The sequence below is a fragment of the Erinaceus europaeus genome, chromosome 9 (genome assembly GCF_950295315.1).
Source record: "Erinaceus europaeus chromosome 9, mEriEur2.1, whole genome shotgun sequence".
NCBI classification, from domain to species: Eukaryota; Metazoa; Chordata; class Mammalia; order Eulipotyphla; family Erinaceidae; genus Erinaceus; species Erinaceus europaeus.
Window position 1 is genome coordinate 97,215,215 of NC_080170.1, and position 23,301 is coordinate 97,238,515.

Sequence of the window (23,301 nt, forward strand, 5' to 3'; positions counted from 1 at the left end):
ATATCTTTACATATACTGGTCAGTCTGTAGTCAATCAAATATATTTTGAATTTTGTATTTTGTAAATCCACAACTTCACTTACAGTAAAATCCAGTTTTTGGTGTAGGTAACATATCTTTTTTTCTGGAATGATTGGGAAAGATATTGCTTATGGCATCCTGTTCCCAAAGCACTCCTTATGTAATTAATTAAATTATTGGTGTTTTTATTTAATTTTCTGCCTTCTTCATTAGACAGTTCTTTAAAATACATATATTTAGTGTTAATGAGAAAGAAAGGAGGAGAGAGAAAGAACCAGACATCACTCTAGTACATATATTGCCAAGGATTGAACTCAGGACCTTCTCAAGGCTTGAGAATCTAATGCTTTACCCAGTATACCACCTACTGGATCACAGACAGTTAATCCTTTTTTTTTATATATTTATTTTATTTATTCCCTTTTGTTGCCCTTGTTGCTTTATTGTTGTAGTTATTATTGTTGTTGTCGTTGTTGGATAGGACAGAGAAATGGAGAGAGGGAGGAGAAGACAGAGAGGAGGAGAGAAAGATAGACACCTGCAGACCTGCTTCACCGCCTGTGAAGCGACTCCCCTGCACGTGGGGAGCCGGGGTTGGAACCGGGATCCTTATGCCGGTCCTTGTGCTTTGCGCCACCTGCGCTTAACCCGCTGCGCTACAGCCCGACTCCCCAGACAGTTAATTCTTAAGGGTGAAACCATTTCCCCTGAGACCTAAACACATTGAGGGAATACTCTGTTAAATAAAATACTAAACACCCACATGCTCTTTGATGGCAATGATTAGGTATTTTGCATATTTTTACCTTTCTTCCAATGAAGATTGAATATACGTGTATGTGCACACGCATGCACAGTACATCAAATTATAGGTTTTATTCAGTTCTGTCTTTGAGCTGAAATTAGAGACACATGGTTATTTTGATAAAAATTAATCTTTCTACCTGAATTTTATTCTTTGTGTTTTCCATGTTTCTGTTGCTTCATTCACTCATTCATTTGAAAGAAAACACTCCATTCTCTCATCTTCAGGAGCTACTGTCAGTAATTATCCCACAGAATGATTCAATTTACTTTTGTCTGTTACTCATCTCTTTTTGAGTAGTGTGGTGATTTGATTGTTAAATTATTCCTGCCTGTATCTAGTGGATTGTGCTCTCAAATTAGCGATGCTAATTGAATGGAGGACTGAGCTGTTTGTGTATTCCTGTCACCATGGTTATATCCTGCACCTGTAGTTTACAAAAAGTAACATATTGAATATTTAGAATGCATTTTTTGGTTTTATAAGTTAAGTATACATAATACTCACTATCTTTAACAGACTTAAATAGATCATAGTGTCAATATGCTAGTCTTCCTAGTTAAAGGACATTTAATCATTTTAACTAGTACACATTTTAGATTTTATTTGAAATTGTATTATTGCCTGAGATCCTGAGCTGTCAATATTTCTAGGATTCTAGGATAATTGGATCTTGTGTGAACCCCAGAGAAAGTCCAGGCTATGACTGATGAGATCGCGTCCTTATCTTTAACTGCAGTCAGATCAAAATTAGGAAAAGATATCTTCTGCTAGTTAGAATTTTAATTTGTTAAAGCTAGAAGGAAGTCTTAACAGTTAAAGTATATTATTCACCAAATACATAAATTTATAAGCAAAGCTAAGGTATTCCATACAAACTAAAAATGTTGACAGACTGAGTTAATGTGTACACAGAGATTAATTCCCTGAGTTCTAACCATGCTTCATAAAATATTTAAAATCTTAATGAATGCCTAAAATATAAAAGAGCAAAAGTACATGTGATTAGGAGTCCCAAAGGTTATTATCCTTCTTCTCTTTTTTCTATTAACTCCCAACGTTATCTCTGGGTCTCGACACCTTTATGGCATCTCCACATGTCCCACAACTCTTCCTTCTTCTTCTTCTTCTCCTTCTCCTCCTTCTCCTTCTCCTTCTCCTTCTCCTTCTCCTCTCCTCCTTCTCTTCCTCCTCCTCCTTCATCTCCTCCTCCTTTTTTTTTGTCATTTTTCTTTTGCTAGAGGGTTCAGGGGACAGAGGAGGAGAGACACTGGAAACAATACTTCAATATTTATGAAGCTTCTCTATTGTTTTAAGTGCTAGCTCCTTGGTTCATAGTAAAATGTTCTACTGTGTATACCAACACCTGGCCCCAGGTCACTACTATTCTTGTATACTTGTTACCTTATATTGCTGATGTCAGTTATTATGTACATTATTAATCAAAAGCTTAATATGTTATCAGACTCTTGCTTTCCCTAATAGTAAGTATAAAGGAAGAATCCTTAGTACTCCTGGTTCTGAATAAATAGATCATGTGTGTAAATCCATGTTTTTAGGAAGGTGTTGCCTTTCAGTACAGATTATCACGACAGGACTAGAGTCCATGCATAAGAGTGACAGAGATATCAAAGATGTTGAAATATGTAACAGACGTTCATAACATGGACCAGGATTCTCAGCTGTGTTGTAGTAGTTCTACTTCCTGAAGTTTCTCAGAAATACGTGAGGACATCTTTGGTTTTCATAATGACTCAAGGTCTGCATGCTGGTATATAAGAATACCAGCATGTAGACTGTACCCCCTCAGTTTTGAGATGCCTATAAAGCCTTTTTTTTTCTAGTAGATGCTGTTATTTTGTATTCTTAATGATTGGATTGGCAAGTAATTGTTTGTATTTCACATATGTATGTACAATAACTGCAAGATCACAGTAAAATTACTGTAACGGTCTGCTCTAGGTTTAAAATTCAGAGTAAGTGTAAAGTTTCCAAGAGATTACTGAAACTCTGTTTTAAGAATTAAATTATTTTTATTATAGCCTTGGATCCTAAATTAGTGTTTCATGTCTGATTCAATCTCAGGTTACTGAATGGCTAACAACTCAAACTAATTGCTTATAATCACAATTTTATTGGTTGGGGGTGCAGTCTACATGCTTGTATATAAGAATACCAGCATAAAATTCAATTATCAGTAAAGGAAGGTGAGAAGGGCATAAAGCACTATGATGCAGATTCTGGAGAGTAGCATGGTAGCAGAACAGACAAGGAAGGTTTTCCCTCAGAGGCTTTTATTAACAAGGAAGGAAGGTCCTCTTCCCTTTGGCAAAATATCCTTTGAATGGTTCTTGACCATAGCTGCAGTCCAGAAAGTATTTCAATTTTATCCAAATTTGATGCTAAAATTAATACTACAGCTTGAGGAATGTTGTCAAGATCACTTGTGGAATCAGAGCCGCCTTTCAAGACCAGTTATTATTACCTGTTCTTTGGCAAATTGACTTTTCTAAGTCCTTATAAACAAGTGATTGCTTTTGATTGATAAGTTATTGTCTTGTTTCCACTTTTGTATCACTGGGGTACTGCTCTGAGTGTCTTTCCACCAGCTGGGATGGCACTGTACCTCAGTGGTCTCCACCCTTTCTCCAATAGGGTTTTTACAGTCAGTCTCCATGAGGATAATATTCTGATATGTTAGGATTGTAACAATATCCATAAGTAAGTTGAAATGATTACATATTCTCTAAAGCAGCATGAAGAGCTATAATAAGAAAATAATAATGGCCTATTCAAACCAGCTTTACTTGATATATTAGAAATAGTTGTAGTTTCACATTAAGACATTTTTCAGTAACTGTAGTTTTTTCCTCTAATTCTGAGAATGTTCTTGCTTCTCAGCCATCTTTATGGAAATATTTTTGAATTATATGACACTCTTCTCTGACTGCTTTAAAATTGGCTGTGCACTTGAATGAACCAAAGAGCAGAAGAAATAACTACAACCAACTTGATACATTTCTTCAGGCTTGCCTTTCCCTGTGGGTTTTAGGGGCAGCTTCATAAAGAGGAATCATAAATTTAAATTAAAATCACCTGTATTTGAATCAGAATACAAAAGTAATATAAATGTTTAAAGTAAAATATGAAACTTCAAAGAAATTTAGGACATATAGGGTGGTCACAGATCAGGGGACTGTGCCATTCTTATAAAAGGTACTTCAAAGATAAGCAGCATAGCACATAGTTATTGTTTTAGCATTTTAATTAATTATGTCCTACCTGTGAGTCTGTTTGCAGGGCTTTAAGGTAGACCCTATTCGACATTGTAGTGATCATCTGTCAAATCTCAGAGAGATGGCCAACTCTTTTTCCAGTCAGTATTTCTTTTTTTTTTTTTTTTTTTCCTCCTCCAGGGTTATTGCTGGGCTCGGTGCCTGCACCATGAATCCACCGCTCCTGGAGGCCATTTTTTCCCCCTTTTGTTGCCCTTGTTGTAGCTTCGTTGTGGTTATTATTATTGCCCTTGTTGACGCAATTCGTTGTTGGATAGGACAGAGAGAAATGGAGAGAGGAGGGGAAGACAGAGAAGGGGAGAGAAAGATAGACACCTGCAGACCTGCTTCACCACCTGTGAAGCGACTCCCCTGCAGGTGGGGAGCGGGGGGCTCGAACCGGGATCCTTATGCCGGTCCCTGCGCTTTGCGCCACATGCGCTTAACCCACTGCGCCACCGCCCGACCCCCTCCAGTCAGTATTTCTTCAGCTATACATTTCTAAGTTTACCTATTCATTTCTTCTCAATGTTTCCAAAGCTTTACAGAAATTATTGATGGAATGAAGAAAACAGTAATAATTTGAATGAGTTAATCTCATTTTACATATAAGTCAAATGCCCATATTCTAAGTAAGGTACCCACATTCTGTTTTATTTATTTATTCATTTATTTTATTTATTTTATGTACGAGAGACCACAGCACCACCATGCTCTGCCATGTGGATGCCCATCATCAAACCTGGGACTTTCATGCAATTCTGTGCTCTTCCACTAAGTTTTTTGTTTTGTTTTGTTTTTTATTTTCCTCCAGGGTTATCACTGGGGCTTGGTTCCTGCACTAAAAATTGGTTTCAGCCATTTTTTTGTTATTATTTTTAGGTTGGATAGGACAGAAAGAAATTGAGAGGTTAAGAGGAGATAGATAGGTAGATAGACACCTGCAGACCTACTCACCACTCATGAAGTGACACCCACCCACCCCACCCCCCACAGATTGAGAGCCAAGGGCTTGAACTGGCATCCTTGTGTGGGTCCTTGCACATAGTACTATGTGCATTTACCCAGCCCCCCAAGTACCTTCTCAGCTGTGACATTTTGTTTTTATATAGAGAAATGCAACATAACCCCCACCCCCACTCGCTCATCACAAAACTGGAAGTTATATGCAGTGACCCTTCATATATTCCTTGCACATGTGCAACTCTCCACCATTATCAGTACCACCTGCTATAGTTAACATTTGTTTAATCTGATAAATCAATATTGATATGCCATGACCATTTGAAGCCCATAGTCTACATTTGGGCTCACTCTTGATGTTGGGCACTTAATCATCTGGATTTTTCCTAATTGGCCTAAGTTCCCCCCCGCCCCCCCAACAAAAGCACTGCTCAACTTTATCTCATGTTGGTGCTGGGAACTGAAATTGAAACCTCGGAACCTTAGACATTAAAGTCATTTTGTATAATCACTAAGGTATCATCCCAGCTTCATTTAGAGTCAGTGCATGCTAGCTTTTAGGAGTTAAGAATTTTTTGTTTCACATTTAGATTTTGATCCATGTTAAGTTAGGTGTAAGGTCTATGTCTGTGTTCCTTCTTTGCATATTGCTGTCTAGTTGTTTCAGCATCATTTAGTAAAAAGATAACTTTTGCCCTTGTCAAAGGTCAGTTGACTGTTTTTATGTAGGCTCATTTCTGGACTTTTTGTTTTGTTTAATGGATGGTGTTTGCTGAGTTGTGGTGTAGTTTTGTTGTTGCCAGTGCAACATACTCTTGATTACCTCAGTGTAACTGTACGTCTTGGAAATCAGGTAGCTTTGGTCCTCCAACTTTGTTCTCCATTTTCAATATTGTTTTGGTTGTCACCAAGGCCTTTTATGTACTACTCTATTATTTTTATTTTTAATTTATTTATTATTGGATAGAGGCAGAGAGGAAGAGAAACAAGAGAGACACCTGCAGCACTGCTTCACCACCTGCAGAGCATTCCCTCTACAGGTGGGGACTTTTAACATACTACTTTGTCAGATCATCACCATCCACAAAATAAATAACTTGTGATTTGATTGAGTTGCTCCTAGTCTATGCATGAAGATAGGAAGACATTTCTTTTTCAGAGTTTCTCCTTAAATTCCTAAGCTGAGACTTCTAGAAGTGTGATTATAGATGAGCAGTAAATAGTTGTATTGATCTTACACCACATAACTTATATAAGGATACATTACCTGCAGCCTGGGAAGTTGCACGGTGGACCCTGAAGCATGATATCCCAGTTTGACTCTTATCATCACATATACCAGAAGGATGCTTTGGTTCTCTATGTTTATGCATTTCTCTCATTAAGAAATATATGGATTTTTTTTTTTAAGATTTTCCTGGGGCAAGGCAGCAGGTAGCATATCCAGTAGAACATACATGTTACGGTACTCAAGGAGCAAGGTTCAAGCCTCTTGCTTCTGCCTGAAGAGGGAAAGTGGTAAAGCATTGTTGCAGCTGTCTTTCTCTCGCCCTCCCTATTTCCCCCTTTATTCTCAGTTTTTCTATGCAATAAATAAGCTATTTATTTGATTTACTATTATTTATTTACTTACTTATTACTGGATAGACAGAGAAATTGAGAGGGAAGGAGAAGAGAGAGAGAGGGAAAGAGACAGAGACACCTGCAGCCCTGCTTCACCACTCATAAAGCTTTCCCACTGGAGGAGGGGACCAGTGGCTTGAACCTGTGTCCTTGTGCCCTTAGCCCGGTGCACCACTGCCTGGTCCCATGGTATGTCACTTTTTGTAACTTTACCTTCTAAATGATAGTCTCTTAATTTAAATAGATTTTATTTTTGTTATGTTTACAAATTAATAAAAGTAAAATATACTTATAATTATACTTTATGTGATGAAAGATTTACCCATACCCTCCATTACTTTAGAAGCCTTTAGAGAAATGTTAACGCTCTTGGAATCCTTCACATCATTTTTTATTATACTTGTATCTGCTTTGTTCAGGTATGAAAATTCATTTAGTAAAAATCTTGTAAGAAGTATTATAGAATTTTTTTAAACTTTTCTTTTTTAATATTTATTTATTTATTTCCTTTTGTTACCCTTGTTTTATTGTTGTAGTTATTGTTGTTGGATAGGACAGAGAGAAATGGAGAGAGGAGGGGAAGACAGAGGTGGGGAGAGAAAGATAGACAGACCTGCTTTACTGCCTGTCAAGCGACTGCTCTGCAGGTGGGAAGCTGGGGGCTCAAACTGGGATCCTTATGCCGGTCCATTAACACTTTGCACCACATGTGCTTAACCCGCTGCACTACTGCCCAACTCCCCGTATTAGAGAATTTTATTATCTCTGTTATTGTCAGAACTTTTTATCTTATTGTAGTAATAGGAGAGGGTTTCTCTTGTCCTGTTTTTAATAATAGAACAGCCTTACTGAGTTTGAAGATTCTTCCCAAATGTTTTACCATTTCCATAATAATAGCTCTTATTAGGGCTTTTATAAAATCACTCTCTAGAAGGTGTTGATAAAATGAAGAGTGACTAAAATAGAATGGGTCCCTAATTATTATTAATAATTGTCGAGAATTGTGAAATAGGTCTTTGGCTACTTTACTTTTTGGACCTTTTCTCTCAGCACTTTCTGTTAAAATTGCACATTTGGATTTCTCTATTCATCATGGTAACCATTAGCATCCTATTCTAAGTGCTAAAGAATTCCATAATTTAGTTTAGAAGAGTAGCACTAACTCATTGTATGAAGTAAATTGACTGCTAAAACATGGTGAATCTGTAGACATAAAATAATCAAAGATAATCTTTAAATTATTAGAGCTTCAGTTATTTAATTTGTTTAAAACATTCATCAACTACAAGAATTAAAGCAGTCTAAGTTATTTAGTCAGATATGCTAAAACAGTAATATAATACACCTGGAATCAAGGAAGCTGACTGTGTATTTTGAAAGAAAAAAATTGGTACTCAAAATTTGAAAGCAAAAGAAATACTAGAAAAAAGTTATAATTATCTAAAATCAAGATCAAAGAATGGAATTATGCAAATCAACTAGTCTATAACTTGAAATGACAGTACTCTGTGTTCCCAACCTTTGCAGTTACTTTTGTATAAATGAATTTCTGTATTTTATTATACAATAAGTTTTTTTAAAATATTTATTTTATTTATTTATTCCCTTTTGTTGCCCATGTTGTTTTATTGTTGTAGTTATTATTGTTGTTGTGATCGTTGTTGGATAGGACAGAGAGAAATGGAGAGAGGAGGGGAAGACAGAGAGGAGGAGAGAAAGATAGACACCTGCAGACCTGCTTCACCGCCTGTGAAGCGACTCCCCTGCAGGTGGGGAGCCGGGGTTTGAACCAGGATCCTTATGCTGGTCCTTGTGCTTTGCGCCACCTGCGCTTAATCCACTGCGCTACAGCCCAACTCCCCCTATACAATAAGTTTTATAATTAATGCTATGTTCATATTCTACTTTCTGAACTCTGATAGTTTATTTTTCCATGATTTTAAAATAACCTGTTTCTACTTATAAGCTACTTTTTTCTCTTACTTATGCATTAAAAACATCAAGGTAAAAAAGGAAATTTGTATTAAATTATCTTCTAGAGTTTTGTATAACTAATAGTATATAGGCCAAGAGGCATTTCTCTTTGATAGTTGATGCAATTTAAGATTTTAGCTCTAATTGTATAGTTCTGGATATTTGATTTTGTTGCTATTACTTTGGCCTGGCAGTGAGAGGTCTTATCTAGAAAAAATAATTATAAATGTTATGAACATCTTTCTAGCAGATATCTCTAAAAGCATTAACTACACCTGAGCCTAGAGGATTAGGTTTGTTTGGTCTTTGTTGTTGTTTTTCCTTAATAGTTCCTTTTATCACATGTCCCATAGAAAAACACACACAAAAAAATTTGAAGTGTTAACAGTTCTCTGATGTACATAGCTTCACATCAGATTTTTTGTGTGTGTTTTGTTTATTATTTTTGGATCATTGTAAGGTTTAAATTTATAACCACGTAAAACCCAAATAATTTGAAGTATTATTGTTACTTTGTTAAGAGTCACTGACTGCATTGAGATTAGTTTATGCCTCATTTGGGTTGAAGACATGATGTTAAGTGAGAGAAGCTGAAAGGAGAAGGGTCAGATAGTGAGTGACATCATTTGTAGGTAGAACTTAAATAAAGACAGTGAGAAATTACAAAGTGAAAATTGGATTGGGTTTGGTTTATTGCACTAAAGCAAAAAACTCTGGGGAAGGAGGGGGAAGAGAATCTTGGTATTCTGTTGTGTGGTAATGGACCTTTTTTGTGTGTGAGGTTATTCTGCAGAGAACTTTAATGGGGAGATAAGGCATTGTACCTATCTGACAACAACTCTACTATAACTCCCCAATAAAAATGATAAATAAATAAATTCTTCTTCTTCTAGTGTTTGCCCTTCTTCTGTAGCCAGTCAACAGCGTCAGGTTGAGCCTGAATAAATAAATAAAATTAGTTTATGAATGTGAAATTCCTACTTATGTCTCTTGAATTTAATAACAGTTGAATTTATTTTCTCTTTCCATAAGGGAAGAGATATAAAAAAAAGAACCATAAAATTCCTAAAAAGAAAATGTTCTTAAAGTTGTCATAGAAACTTATCTAAATTTGTTGAATAATTTTATGTTACTTGGCACTGATTGAGAGACAGAAACTTGACATTTTCATGATTTAGGTATTTCTGACTTATTTTAGAAGCTTCTGCTGAGCCACTCAGAATCATTTTTTAAAAGTATTTAAAAGAAGGACGGTAAGTTCTCAGTTCTTAAGTGTGGACTGCATGTGATTTTAGCAAAGAATATAATATGAAAGAGAAGAAAAAAGAGTGACTACAAGTAATTGACAACAAATAATTCAGAGCAGTAATTAGGTCATCATCAATTATGACTAGTATATCGATAGACTGAGCCTTTGGTGTAACTGATTAAATACTTATATCCATGGTGGCCATGAGCAAAATATCAGTCAAATCATAGAATTAATAACTAGAGAACTCTTACACAATGAAACTAAATGTGGTTGTGGATAACACAAATCTGTTCTCTCGGAAAAAGAAAGGCTAACTCACTGTTACTAGAGTTTGAGTTAAACTCTCAACATTTTTTTCAATGATGACTCTTAAAAAGGAGAGTAACGCTGACAGGAACATGACTTCATCACCTTAAAACTCTATATATGTAGGAGTATTTGAAAATGGATCTTTATCAAATAATGACTGATTAACTTAGGAAAGTATAAAAATTAAGCCTAGCTTTCTTAGTAGCTACTAAACCTGGCCTTGAAATGTGGGCCTGTGCTCTCAAAACAAATATTGCTTAATTTATTTTTTTAATCTTTGATTTATTTATTAGATAAAGACAGCCAGAAATTGAGAGGGAAAGGGGTGATACATATATAGAGAGACAGAGAGACATCTGCAACACTGCTTCACCGTTTACAAAGCTTTCCCCCTTGCAAGTGACTTGAACCTAGGTCCTTGCATATTGTAGCATGTGTGCTCAACCAGGTGTGCCACCACCCAGCCCCAATACTGCTTAGTTTAGTGAGACTTTGTCACCAATTTATTTTGTATACCAAAGAGCAATGAAATTGTGGCAGTAAAAAAAGAAAGCTTCTAAAATATTAGGAAAAAATACATAATGCTATAAATCATAGTACACACTAATGACTTTTTGATGCTTTTTTAATCTAATGGACAAGCTGATAATCTTCTAGTAATATAGAAGTAGTAAGATTTTATTTTAAGGAAAATACTGACTTCTGTGGACTTCCTTAGTTCTCTCTCTCTCCCTCTCCCTTTAGTGTAACTTGAGTAAACTATACCATTCTTCTAGCGTTTGCCCTTCTTCCGTAGCCAGTCAACAGCGTCAGGTTGAGCCTGATGTAAAGTTTCGAGACCTCCTTTGAATCTGGAGAGGTGGCAGTCGTTGACTATGTGGGTCATAGTCTGTCTGGAGCCGCAGGGGCAGTTCGGGTCGTCTCTGGCTCCCCAGCGATGGAACATAGCGGCGCACCGGCCATGGCCTGTTCGATAGCGATTGAGGAGGGCCCAATCATAACGTGCTAGGTCAAAGCCGGGTTGACGCTTGCAGGGGTCTGTGATGAGGTGTCACAGGGAACAAAATCATTTCTAGTTTTTGCATGTACTACATACATATGTCAGAGACCAAGAAAATTCTAACAGCAGTGTGCATTATTGGACTGCATTTTGCTAGTTTCCTCATAAAATATAAATAGACTTCTATAAGAATGCTGCATTTGAATATTTAAACTATTCATTTGTACTTTTTTTCCCCCTAGAACCTGTCTGCACTATATAGGAGAAATGTATCTATTCTTTTTATCCTTAATTTATAGTGTGAGTTATTTCCAACCACTAATCAGTGTAAACTACGTTTAACAAATGTTCAGTGGCAGATATCTTCTAAAAATTCTTTTTAATTAATTTTATTTATTGGCTAGCAATAGAGGGAGAAAAGATGGAAAGAGAAAAGAGAGGCACCTACACTACCTTACTAGTAGTGAAGTTTTCCCTTTGCAATTGGGGATCAGGGACTTGAAACTGGATCCTTGTGCTTTGTAACGTCTAGGCTGCCTAGTGTGCCACCACCTGGCCCTTCTCCACCACCAAATAAAACGTTTATTTTTTATTTCTGTTCTAGTGCACTGAAAGGCAGAATTCCCCAGTCACCTCACCAGGGTCCTCGCCTCTGGCACAGAGAAGAAAGCCACATCCCAACCCACTCCAGATCCCACACCTCAGCCTGCCACCAGTGCCTCCACGCTTGGATCTCATTCACAAAGGCATAGTTCGATCTCCCTGTGGCAGTCCAACTGGTTCACCAAAGGTAAATCAGTCTTATTAGAAACACTCTCATGCTTTTTTATGTGGTCGTTGTTAACTGGTTTGACTCTTTCCCTTTTTTGTGCTCACTATTGCTTATGAACAGCTGTGATGAACTTCTCATTTATGAGACCATTATCATCGTTCTTACATTATTACTATAGAAGTTACAGAAGTATGTAGGATAGCAGATTAGACTCCTGATTAGCTAAAATAACTAGCAGAATAAGTATAGTTATTTTGTAAAATGGGTTTGAAAGGTCATGGTTGTATTAAAATAAATTGTATGCTCTTATAAAAGATTTCGTAGTGCATGACAAGAAAAATGTGACTCTACTGTATTTGCATAAGGCTTTAAGGAGTGATAAATTATCACCCAAGTTTTAAGGTGACTAAGGAAGGAGTTAAATGTACTTTATATACCCAAAGAGACTAATTACAAAGAATTACTGTATTTGCATACTGTAAAATGTACACTTAGCGGGTGTGCCACTGCCTGACCCCAAGAATTACTCCATTTGCAAAGTTAACTACATTACTGTTTAACAATAAGGACGTAATTCTAACTGTATAAACTCATATTTTGTTTTAATGTTGTGTGGATTTTTTTCCCCTAACTTCTGTAACACTTTGTTTCATTATTTATACTACCTTTTTAAAAGTCCATTCCATTTGGTTATATGTTTTATGGCTAGAATTGATTGGCTGAAAGAGAGGGCCAGGCAGTAGCACAGTGAGTTAAGCGCACCTGGCGTGAAGCGCACAGACCTTAGCTCCCCACCTGTGGGGGTGATGGGGGGGGGCCCTCTTCACAAGTGGTGAAGCAGGTATGCAGGGGTCTGTGTTTCTCTCCCCCTCTCTGCCCCCATTCTCTCTCGATATCCAACAACAACAAGGGCAACAAAAGTGATAAAAATGGCCTACCGGAGCAGTGGATTCCTAGTGCTGTCATAGAGCCCCAGCAATGACCCTGGATGCAAAAATAAAAAAAATTAGCTGAAAGCACAGTAATTTAGTAGTATTTGAATTTTTAACATGACAATTGTCTTGGTTTTTAGTATATTATGCAGTAGTTATGTAGTGTTATGCTTTTTATGTAGTGTATGTTTAGTCAGAACTATGTAAACACAAATACTTCTTACTGTGATAGTTTCTAAAGAAAAGTGCAATTCTGTTATTACATGGACTTGGTTAAAAATATAAACTGTGAAAGGAGCATAGGATCATTTCAGGAGCCTGTACATTCATATATTCACAGAAGAATAAGCTTGGTTGGTTCACTTTAAGTATTCATAAAATCCAGATAATGCCTGGAATTATTGATGCTGTATTCTCTGTGATTTTTCACTTTGTTGTATTAACCAGTAAAAAGAAAGAACCAGAGCGAGTTTTCCTCTGATTGTTCTTTGCTGCAGTGGCAGACACAAAAGTAACAAAACCAAGTTTCAGTCTTAATATAGATACAACAAATTAGATTGATCTACAAAATAAGAACAACGATTTTGCTGGATTCCTTCTCTATTTCAGATCATAGAAAAATGCAAATAAATTAATTGACTTGCTATTATAGTAATAGAACTTGTCAAAATAATTTTATAAGTATGATATACTGCTAATTTGCTCTGTATAGATTATATAATTCCAATGTTTGACTTTACACATTATAATTTTCTACAAAAAATTCAATGAAATTTATGTATATTTTTTCTTTATTTATATATGATAATTAATTGAATCTTGTTACAAGATGAGGTAGGAATTTAAAGGTTCCATTTAAATGAGGAAATAATTTCTGTGCATAGAACTACAACTTTAAAATTTTATCTTTGTTTTATCTCTCTAGTCTTCTCCTTGCATGGTGAGAAAACAAGATAAACCACTCCCAGCACCACCTCCTCCCTTAAGAGATCCACCTCCCCCTCCTCCTGAGAGTCCTCCACCAATCCCTCCAGAAAATAGACTGAGTCGTCCTTTGCATCATGTGGAAAGTGTGCCTTCTCGGGACCAGCCAATGCCTCTTGAAGCCTGGTGTCCTCGAGATGTGTTTGGAACTAATCAGTCGGTGGGATGTAGACTCCTAGGGGAGGGCTCTCCAAAGCCTGGAATCACAGCAAGTTCCAATGTAAACGGAAGGCACAGTAGAATGGTCTCAGAACCTGTGCTTATGCGGAAACATAGACGCCATGATTTGCCTTTAGAAGGAGCCAAGGTAAGAAACATGCAAAACAGAGGTAAAACAGTTTGTTCACAGACACTTACTATAAAGAAGTGATATTCATGATATATTTTTCTGTTTTTCTGTGTGAAAATGCATCATGACTTTTTGAACAACCCAATAGACCCCCCTCCCGTGCCACTTCCCTACAGTTCTTTAATTCTAAATTATAAATAATCAGAAGTTCATTAAAACTTGAACATAAAATAAGTCAGGGGGCCAGCTGGTGGCTCACCTGCTTGAGTGTACATGTCACAGTGCACAAGGACCCAGGTTCAAGCCCTCCGGCCCCCACCTGCAGAGGGAAAGCTTTACAAATGGTGAAGCAGAGCTGCAGGTGTTTCTCTGACTCTCTCTGTCTTTTTCTCTCTATCTCCCCCTCTCTATTCTCTCAATTTCTGCTTATCTCTATCCAATAAATAAAGATAATTTTTTAAAAAGTCAGGAAGAAGGTTCTATGGAATGGTTTATCTTTTTTTTATTTATTCCCTTTTGTTGCCCTTGTTGTTTTATTGTTGTAGTTATCATTGCTGTCATTGTTGTTGGATAGAACAGAGAGAAATGGAGAGAGGAGGTGAAGACAGAGAGGGGGAGAGAAAGATAGACACCTGCAGACCTGCTTCACCGCTTGTGAAGCGACTCCCCTGCAGGTGGGGAGTCGGGGCTCGAACCGGGATCCTTATGCCCGTGCTTGTGCTTTGCGCCACTTGCGCTTAACCCGCTGCGCTACAGCCCGACTCCCAGAATGGTTTAATTTAAATGTAGAAACACTATAGACAGTTTACTAGAGTTCTATCTCTCATTTCTTTCATCTGCCAAAAATTCTTTCTGATAATAACTTAGCTGGGAAATCAGTACCATTCCCAGTACCACCATAAGCCAGCACTGTATCTATAGCTGTCTGTCAGTCTGTCTGTCTGTCTATTTATTTACCTTCTCTATCTATCTAAACTATCTTTTCTTCTACCTCTCTCTATTTAAAATAAATAAAATACTAAAAAATAATCAGTACTAATATTTATTCTCCCAGTTATTTCTAATTTGCAAAAAAAAAAGTTGTATGATTATAGTTAACAAATCTATTTCTGGAATGGTTTCTTAGGTCAGTGCACTTTAGGAAAACCTAGTAAAACAAACTTTCATTGAAATACCCAGGCCTATTCAGTTTCACCAAAAAAAAGAAAAAGAAAAAAAGAAAACACAACTCTTTTGCTGTAAAACTAAGTTACTCTCAGATATGTTGAGTTCTGGCTTAAAGGATATTACCACTATCATTTACATTTCTAAGAAACAATTCAGTCATACAGAGAAGCAGAGAAGCAGCAGAAGAAATCATTGTACCAAGAACTCTTAGTATGGCTTTGCAGTGCCATTTATTTTGCTGCTAAGTGTTTTCACATTGGTGACACATCCCCTCAACTGAAACTGACTCTGCATCTTTTTTAAGACGTTAGTGTTACATTGATCTCCTTTCTGTTGTTCTTAATTATTATTTTAGTTCTATAATCTGTTCCTTCAAAATAGTGACTTGCAGTTGGCAATTTTATTTATCATCCTATAATACATTTAGGAAACTTTAAATGTGACCCATGACCATTATACAAAACCTGTGTATGTATGTAAGTGAAGGTAGAGTAATAATAAAATTTTGAATAATAGTATTTAATCTCATCAGTATACTTTTTTTCTATCACTTTAGTGGAGGATTAATGGCTTATAGTGCAAGTTGTTGGCACACGGGTACATTTTCTTTGTTAGGAGCCGATGCAGTATTCTCACTCCCAACTTTGGCCTGGTGGTATGTATCTAAAATAGGCAGCACAGGAAGCATCTTACCTAAAATGGAATTCAGAATTAAGGGGAGGAATGGTGTTAGTACCTTCAGTCTCTCATCTGTTAGAAATACTAGGATCTCCACGGTCATCTCCATACGAAGTAAATGAAAGAGAAAACAATTGTAAAATAGCATTTTTACAACATATCTGAAAATGGAGATCTCATCCTCAGAAGGATGTTTTTCTGTAACCTATAATCCTGAAGGAAGGAATTTCTGTTATTTTATTATTATTTTATATTTTCATTCATGCATGCTTAGTCTCCTTTTAGATATATTTTGATAGGACAAGGATTAATTGAGAAAGGAAGGGAGAGGTAAGTAGCATGAGAGAGAGAGAGACACACAGAGACAGAGACAGAGAGAGTGAGAGAGAGAAACATGCAACTGCATTGCTATTTTACCACTCATAAAGCTTCCTTGCTGCAATGAAGACCAGGGGCTTGAACCTGGGTCCTTATATCTGATAATCTATACACTAAACTGAATGTGCCACTGTCCAGAACCTCAGAAGCATTTTAGAACAATTTCTAATACAAATTGACTAGTTATATATCTTAGGGACATGGTAATAATTTATTTCCTGAGTGTAAATCAGAAATACTTAAGATATAAAATTAGAACAATTCATTGAAGATGTCTTATTTTAGGTTCTTATGTTAATATGCTTTTAGCTCTCATATAAACCTGCCCTTCTATTCCTTAGCATACTGTCTACTAACTTTTGTATAGAAGTTTCAAAAGGGTTAGAATTTCTGCTATAGATTATGATATGAAATTTTCTTATTACTAGTTATAGGTATAAGGTATTAATGATAACTTCAGTTATAAAGATTCTGTGTTTTTGTTGTAAACTCCCATGTCCTGATTATCAATACACATAAATACCCCCAAAGTGTATTGAATAAATCGTAACATTTATTGCTTACTGAAAGCTGGATTTTAATCTTGTTTAGCTCTCTCTTATCCACATTAAAATTAAGATCTAGTTTCAGATAGTGTGTGTATTGATATTGCAATTCTTTTTTTTTTTTTTTCCCCTCCAGGGTTATTGCTGGGCTCGGTTGCCTGCACCATGAATCCACCGCTCCTGGAGGCCATTTTTCCCCCTTTTTTGTTGCCCTAGTTGTTGCAGCCTCGTTGTGGTTATTATTGCCATTGTTGACGTTGCTTTGTTGTTGGATAGGACAGAGAGAAATGGAGAGAGGAGTGGAAGACAGAGAGAGAGGGGGAGAGAAAGATAGACACCTGCAGACCTGCTTCACCGCCTGTGAAGCGACTCCACTGCAGGTGGGGAGCCGGGGGCTCGAACCGGGATCCTTATGCCGGTCCCTGCTCTTTGCGCCACGTGCACTTAACCCACTGCGCCACCGCCCGACCCCCTTGATATTGCAATTCTTATATTCTTAAGTAAATTCTGTGTTGCAACTAATTAAACTCAGCATTTCAAACAAATCCCACCTTTGAAATTTTCTAATTTTAAATTAGACTCCCAAAGTAGATTCTTAAGAATTATAGGTAGTTATTGTACTGAATGCAATAAAATGGGACTATGTCTCCTCTTCTCCTCTTCTTTCTGTAGGGCAAATTGTGTTAAGTCAGTAAATCACAATATACTTCACAATTGACATAAAGTAGAAAATGTATCACTTCTCTACTTATTTCATTGTTGGAAGACTTCAGAAAGCTAGCTTCAGTTGACAGACAGCTGAGTTTATTTAGAATGTTTTAGTTGTTAGTTTCTCTGATCCTGGATGGGATTTTGTTTTTCAGTTTACATCTTTACGGTTGCTCAACCCAAACTGATTTAATCAAACAGTTGTTAACACTTTATATACGTAAGGCTTCTAGTAGTAAAGATAACAAAGAAAAAAATGCTTATGCAAACCTGATTATATTTTCTCTCCCCATCTCCCCATGCTCCTCAGTTCTGGAATTAAACTCAAAATAACAGCCACACATGGAATACAGGAATAAATTGTAACTAATGACATTTTATTTATTTATTAATTTTTAATTTTTAATTTCTAAAAAGGAAACACTGACAAAAAACATAGGATAAGAGGGGTACAACTTCATACAGTTCCCACCACCAGAACTCTGTATCCCATCCCCTCCCCTGATAGCTTTCCTATTCTTTATCCCTCAGGGAGTATGGACCACTTTTTAATTCAAAATAACTGTCCCTTCACAGTTTTTTTTCAAGTTTAAAACCAAATTAATTTCCTTCTCTGCTTCTTTCTCTTTTTATTTAGTAAAACACTTAGTAAGTTGATTGCTATTATTAGAATATCTAAGCTGATGATAAAGACAAAATATTACATGCTCGTGTTGTGAAAAAGGCTTGGAGGAAAGGATATCTTGGTACTCAAGGAGCAGTATTTCTTAATATGTTTTTCTGACACTAAACTTTAGCCAAAGGGAAAATGTCATTTTTCTAGATTAAAATAGTGGCGGGGTGCCCAATGCCCTGTGCTGTAGTGAAAGGGAACATTGGTGGAGAGGTGGATCAAGCACATATTTGAAATTGTACCCCTGAGATAACATCAGTCTTACAAAACAGCATTTCCTAAATAAAGATATTTTTTTAACTAAGTAACTGAATGATCTTTCTTTTTAGATAAAAAAAGAATTATAAGGAATTACGATTAGGAGAAATTTCTTCTTTGGTGTCAGACATGTTGTTATCACTCAGTAGTAGTAGTAGTGGTTTGCAATAGGCAGATAACATACTCATAAAACAGGGGATGAAGAGAAAGAAGAGTGATTTTTTTTTTCAAGATATGTATATTGCTTCCAGGATTATCGCTGAGGCTCAGTGCAGGCACTATGAATCCACTGCTCCTAGTGTCCATCCCCCCACACACACACACTTTTTTTTCTTTTTTATTGGATAAGACAGAGAGAAACTGAGAGAGAAGGGGAAGACAGAGAGGGAGAGAGAAAGACACCTGCAGCCCTGCTTCACTCTTTGTGAAACGGCCCCCTTGCAGGTGGGGAGCTGGGGGGCTTGAACCGGGGTCCTTGCGTGGGTTCTTGTGCTTCATAACTATGTGGCTTAACCGGGTGCACCACCACCCAGCCTCCAAAGATTTATATTTTTAAGAAAATAGTAAATATTACAATGTATTATACCTTTACATTTTAGTGTATATTTTTATTTTTTATTTTTACCATAGAAAATTTACCATTAACAATTTTGGAGACTGGTAAATTATTTCACATAACTCATCATTTTCTCAAATATACAAAATACAGTTTGATATCAAGTATTAATAACTGTTATTGAGGCTTATTTTCCTTAGAGATAATACTTTGGATTAAATATTCCTTTCTGGCAACTGAGGGGAGGAGTGTCAGCCAGATATAAGGGTCAATTGGTAAAGTATAAAATTGAACTTTCAGTGGTAAATAATACCTGTAGATATTTTCTTATTTTAAAAAATCATTTTATTGGGGGTTAATCATTCATGGTACATTTGTTGACATATGGGTAGGTATACTTTCTCATCTCCGTGATAAGTATGTGCAAAATATTCTCACCCCCAACCTATGTCCTTTTACTACCATTAAGCATCAGGATCCCAGCACCCTCTCCACCCCCTCCCAATCCCCTCTTTCCCTACAATATACCACATATAGTCCAAGTTTCACTTTATTTTTAGTTTCCTTGTTTAAGTTCTGCCTACTTAGTGAGATCATCCTGTATTTATCTTCTCTGACTTATTTCACTTAACCTGATTCCCTCAAGTTCCATCTAAGATGAGACAAAGGAGATTACTTCATCATTTTAATAGCTGTGTAGTATTCCATCTAAACATGAGAAGGAAAATTTGTAAAACTAAATGGAGTTAAGATTCATTCTCTTCACTGTATGCCTTCTGTATATTAGTTCCAATCAGCCATTAAAGCCATTTGCCCTTTATATTTTGTTTCACCTGATAAATGGTAAGGAAATCGAGGATAAATTAAATTGTAATTATTCCACTTGCTAATTGTAGAGAGCTCTGTAAGCAAAGAAAAAGTAAAAAAAACTCCTCTACCACTGTAATGAAGTGTAAGAATTTTTGTGACTTTTATTTCTTCCTCTTACCCCTCAAACGAAGCATAGTCATACTAACTAAAATATTGCCTGCTTTTTACTTGAACCCACAAGCTACAAATTATTAGGTTTATTTATCTTGTTTTATTGGTAAGAGACTTCTTTCCTCAGCATTGTTTTTATTCCCGGATATTCTCAGGTTCTATCTTTAAGTCTTAATATTTTTGCTGGCTAGATACTTATTATTGATGGTTTATCTTAATTATCTGAGGAGAGATGATTTCTGTTAAAATTTCATTGGGAACTTGAATTTTATCTACTTAGACCTATCAGTAGATACTAACATTTTGGTCTACGTCCATACCACCCTGAACATGTCTGATCTTGTCTGATACTAACATTTTATCCCAATAATCTTTATTCACTATTTTCTCAAAATTAAGAATACTGCTGTTTTCTTTTTTCCTTTTTTTTTTTTTGCCTCCAGGATTATTGCTGGGGCTCAGTGCCTGCACCACAAATCCACTGCTCCTGGAGGCTATTTTTTCCCCCCTTTTGTTGCCCTTGTGGTTATTATTGTTATTGTCATTGTTGTTGGATAGGACAGAGAGAGATTGAGAGAGGAGGGGAAGACAGAGAGGGGGATAGAAAGACAGACACTTGCAGACCTGCTTCACTGTTTGTGAAGCGACCCCCTTACCCCTTGCAGATGGGGACCAGGGGGCTCGAACTGGGGATCCTTAAGCCAGTCCTTGCGCTTTGTGCCATGTGCACTTAACCCCCTGCTCTCCCACCCAACCCCCCCTAAGAATACTGTTGTTTCTTATGTGATTAAAAAAAAAATAAAAACTGTGTTCCAGGAGGTGGCACATAAAGCTTTGATACATAAAGCTTTGGACTCTCAAGCATGAGGTCCTGAGTTCAATCCCCGGCAGCACATGTGCCAGAGTGATTAATGTCTGGTTCTTTCTCTCTCCTCCTATCTTTCTCATAAATAAATAAAATCTTTTTTAAAAAAAGCTATCTCAGGCTTGTCATATTACTTCAAGTAATATTCTAAAGTGACCTTTGTACAATAATCAGTTGAAGATGTTACTAGATAAACACATTGAGTGATTCCTCTTTTTTGAGCTTGTGGCTTTATGTTTTTTTGGTGGAGAGGCAGGTTCACATGACTGGACTTAAACTTCTCTTTAGATCTTAAGGGCTGCTTTTGAAAAAACAAAAAAAAAACTCTTTTTAGTCTTGGTTCACTTCCAGCCAGATGCTGTTGAAAGAGTTTGTATCAGTATTTTGGAGATGGTGTATGTGTCTATTATATGTGTGAGATATGGGGGAAAATGGTGTTTTGCACAAATAGATCTTCTTTCATGAGTGGTTTAGTAGTGATTTGTAAAATTATAAGATAATGTTATACTTTTATACTGTGCTCACATCCCCCTCCAGTGGAAACTGCATTAGTTCTCCAAAGGTCACAGATAATGGGTTCACTTTTATCTATCTACCACCACCACCCCCATTTTCTTTACATTCCTGCCTTCACATTCCTTCTAAATCACACCTATACCTACTGGTACTTCCGGGTGTCCTTTATTTCCCTCTTCACTTTTAGATAACCTCAGTGCTGCCTGACTTCTGGTGTTTTACAAATTTTCTTCCCTTTCAATGATGGTATAAAAACAAAGACTCCTGTTGACAAATGTTTCTGGTCCTGGTGGAACTGGGATCCAGAGCCCTCCAATCATCTTCCTTTATCATTTCCCCCCTCTGGGAGTATGGACCAGAATTCTTTATAGTATGTAGAAGAAAGAAGTTCTGACGTCTATAATTGCTTCTCTGCTGGATATAGATGTTGGCAGGTTGATCCATAACCCCAGCCTGTTTTATCTTCCCCTAGTGGGGCAGGGCTCTGGAGGAGGTCAAGATGGAATCGTAGTAGCATCTGCAACTTGGTGGCTGAAAGGCAGTAAGATATTGAGTACAACAAAATGTTTAGTAGACAGCAACGAAAGAGTGGGAATAGATCAGATGAGAATAGGGGTCCTAGGACACATGGTAGGATGTCTATTTCAGGTATGTTCTTAGGGGCCCAGGACCATAGATCGGTGTTCTTAATTGTGTTAAGATGCTCATCAAAGTATTTGTTTTCCATATATTTCTAGGGCCCCAAGTACTTAAACATTAATTTTTACAAAATACCTGACTTATAGGAAATCTTCTCAACCAGATATGTAATGTGGGGAGATTTCTCAGTGTTTATCACTTTATTCCCATTGAGAGCATGTTATTTTTTAGTCCTGGAAGTCCTCTTTCCATATGTCCCAGGACAATGATCATCTAGTAGTTTTCCTTTAGTTCTCTGTGGTAGAAACTTCTTCTGTTTACATTGTCAGTAATATAAATTTCAGAAAAATAATCATCTCAAATTTCAAGACTGAGTTAAATGATATGTTGAGACATAAAGGAAAATATTGACCTAGGATTTATATCAAGTTATGTCAATGCACAAAAAAGTATTGGGCTGTCAGAAAAGTCATTACACATTTTTGCATAAAAATGTAGAAAATTAAATTATATGGCTTTTCTGATAACCCTATATTAAGAGAAAGCATAGGAGGAGCATCTAGAAATACAATATGGGATCCCCAAAAAGGGGAAAAAATCTAATTGGAATTAACTGTTAAACATGGAATAAAGAAAGCTTCATGCAAGAGGGTTACACTGACTATAGATATTAAAATATTGAAGATTTTGCTTTTGTAGACAAGAAAGGAGGGAATATCATAGAGTTTGTAAAACATGCATAAGTGCTAGGAAGTCAATAGTGGATGGATTATATTGCAGGTACAGTGGGAAGAGGAAGCCAAACTGTGGCAATATAGATTGAAACTAGCTATGAATGTCTTGTTTTCTGTAATTTGGTAGATAATAAAAGTTTTTGCCAGAAAAGTGAATAGTAACAAAGTATGCAAGTTGAAATCATTCCCAGGGGAATTGTGGTAGATTTAGAACAGTGATCTAGAAAAACAGAAGGCAAAATTTAGTGGCACAGATACATCAGAGTGATATGAAGTTGTACCTAATATTTCTCTAGCATGTTGATATGCCCATTAAATATACTGTTCAAAAGTAATTTTTAAAAAAATAATTTTAAAACTTGGGTTAAAATAAAATTTACTATCTAAAAAAATAATAGAACCTA

General features: G+C 36.5%; 1 protein-coding gene across 6 annotated transcripts in view; it reads left to right on the forward strand.

Annotated features, from left to right (window-relative positions):
* The window catches only part of CBLB (Cbl proto-oncogene B), a 242,330-nt gene that overhangs the window by 172,809 nt on the left and 46,220 nt on the right, over positions 1-23,301 (forward strand). For all 6 annotated transcript variants that reach the window (XM_060198429.1, XM_060198431.1, XM_060198428.1 and 3 more), the window contains 2 exons: positions 11,827-12,012; positions 13,852-14,217. In XM_060198429.1, the coding sequence (XP_060054412.1) occupies positions 11,827-12,012; positions 13,852-14,217 (552 nt within the window). The remainder of the gene's footprint in view (positions 1-11,826; positions 12,013-13,851; positions 14,218-23,301) is intronic.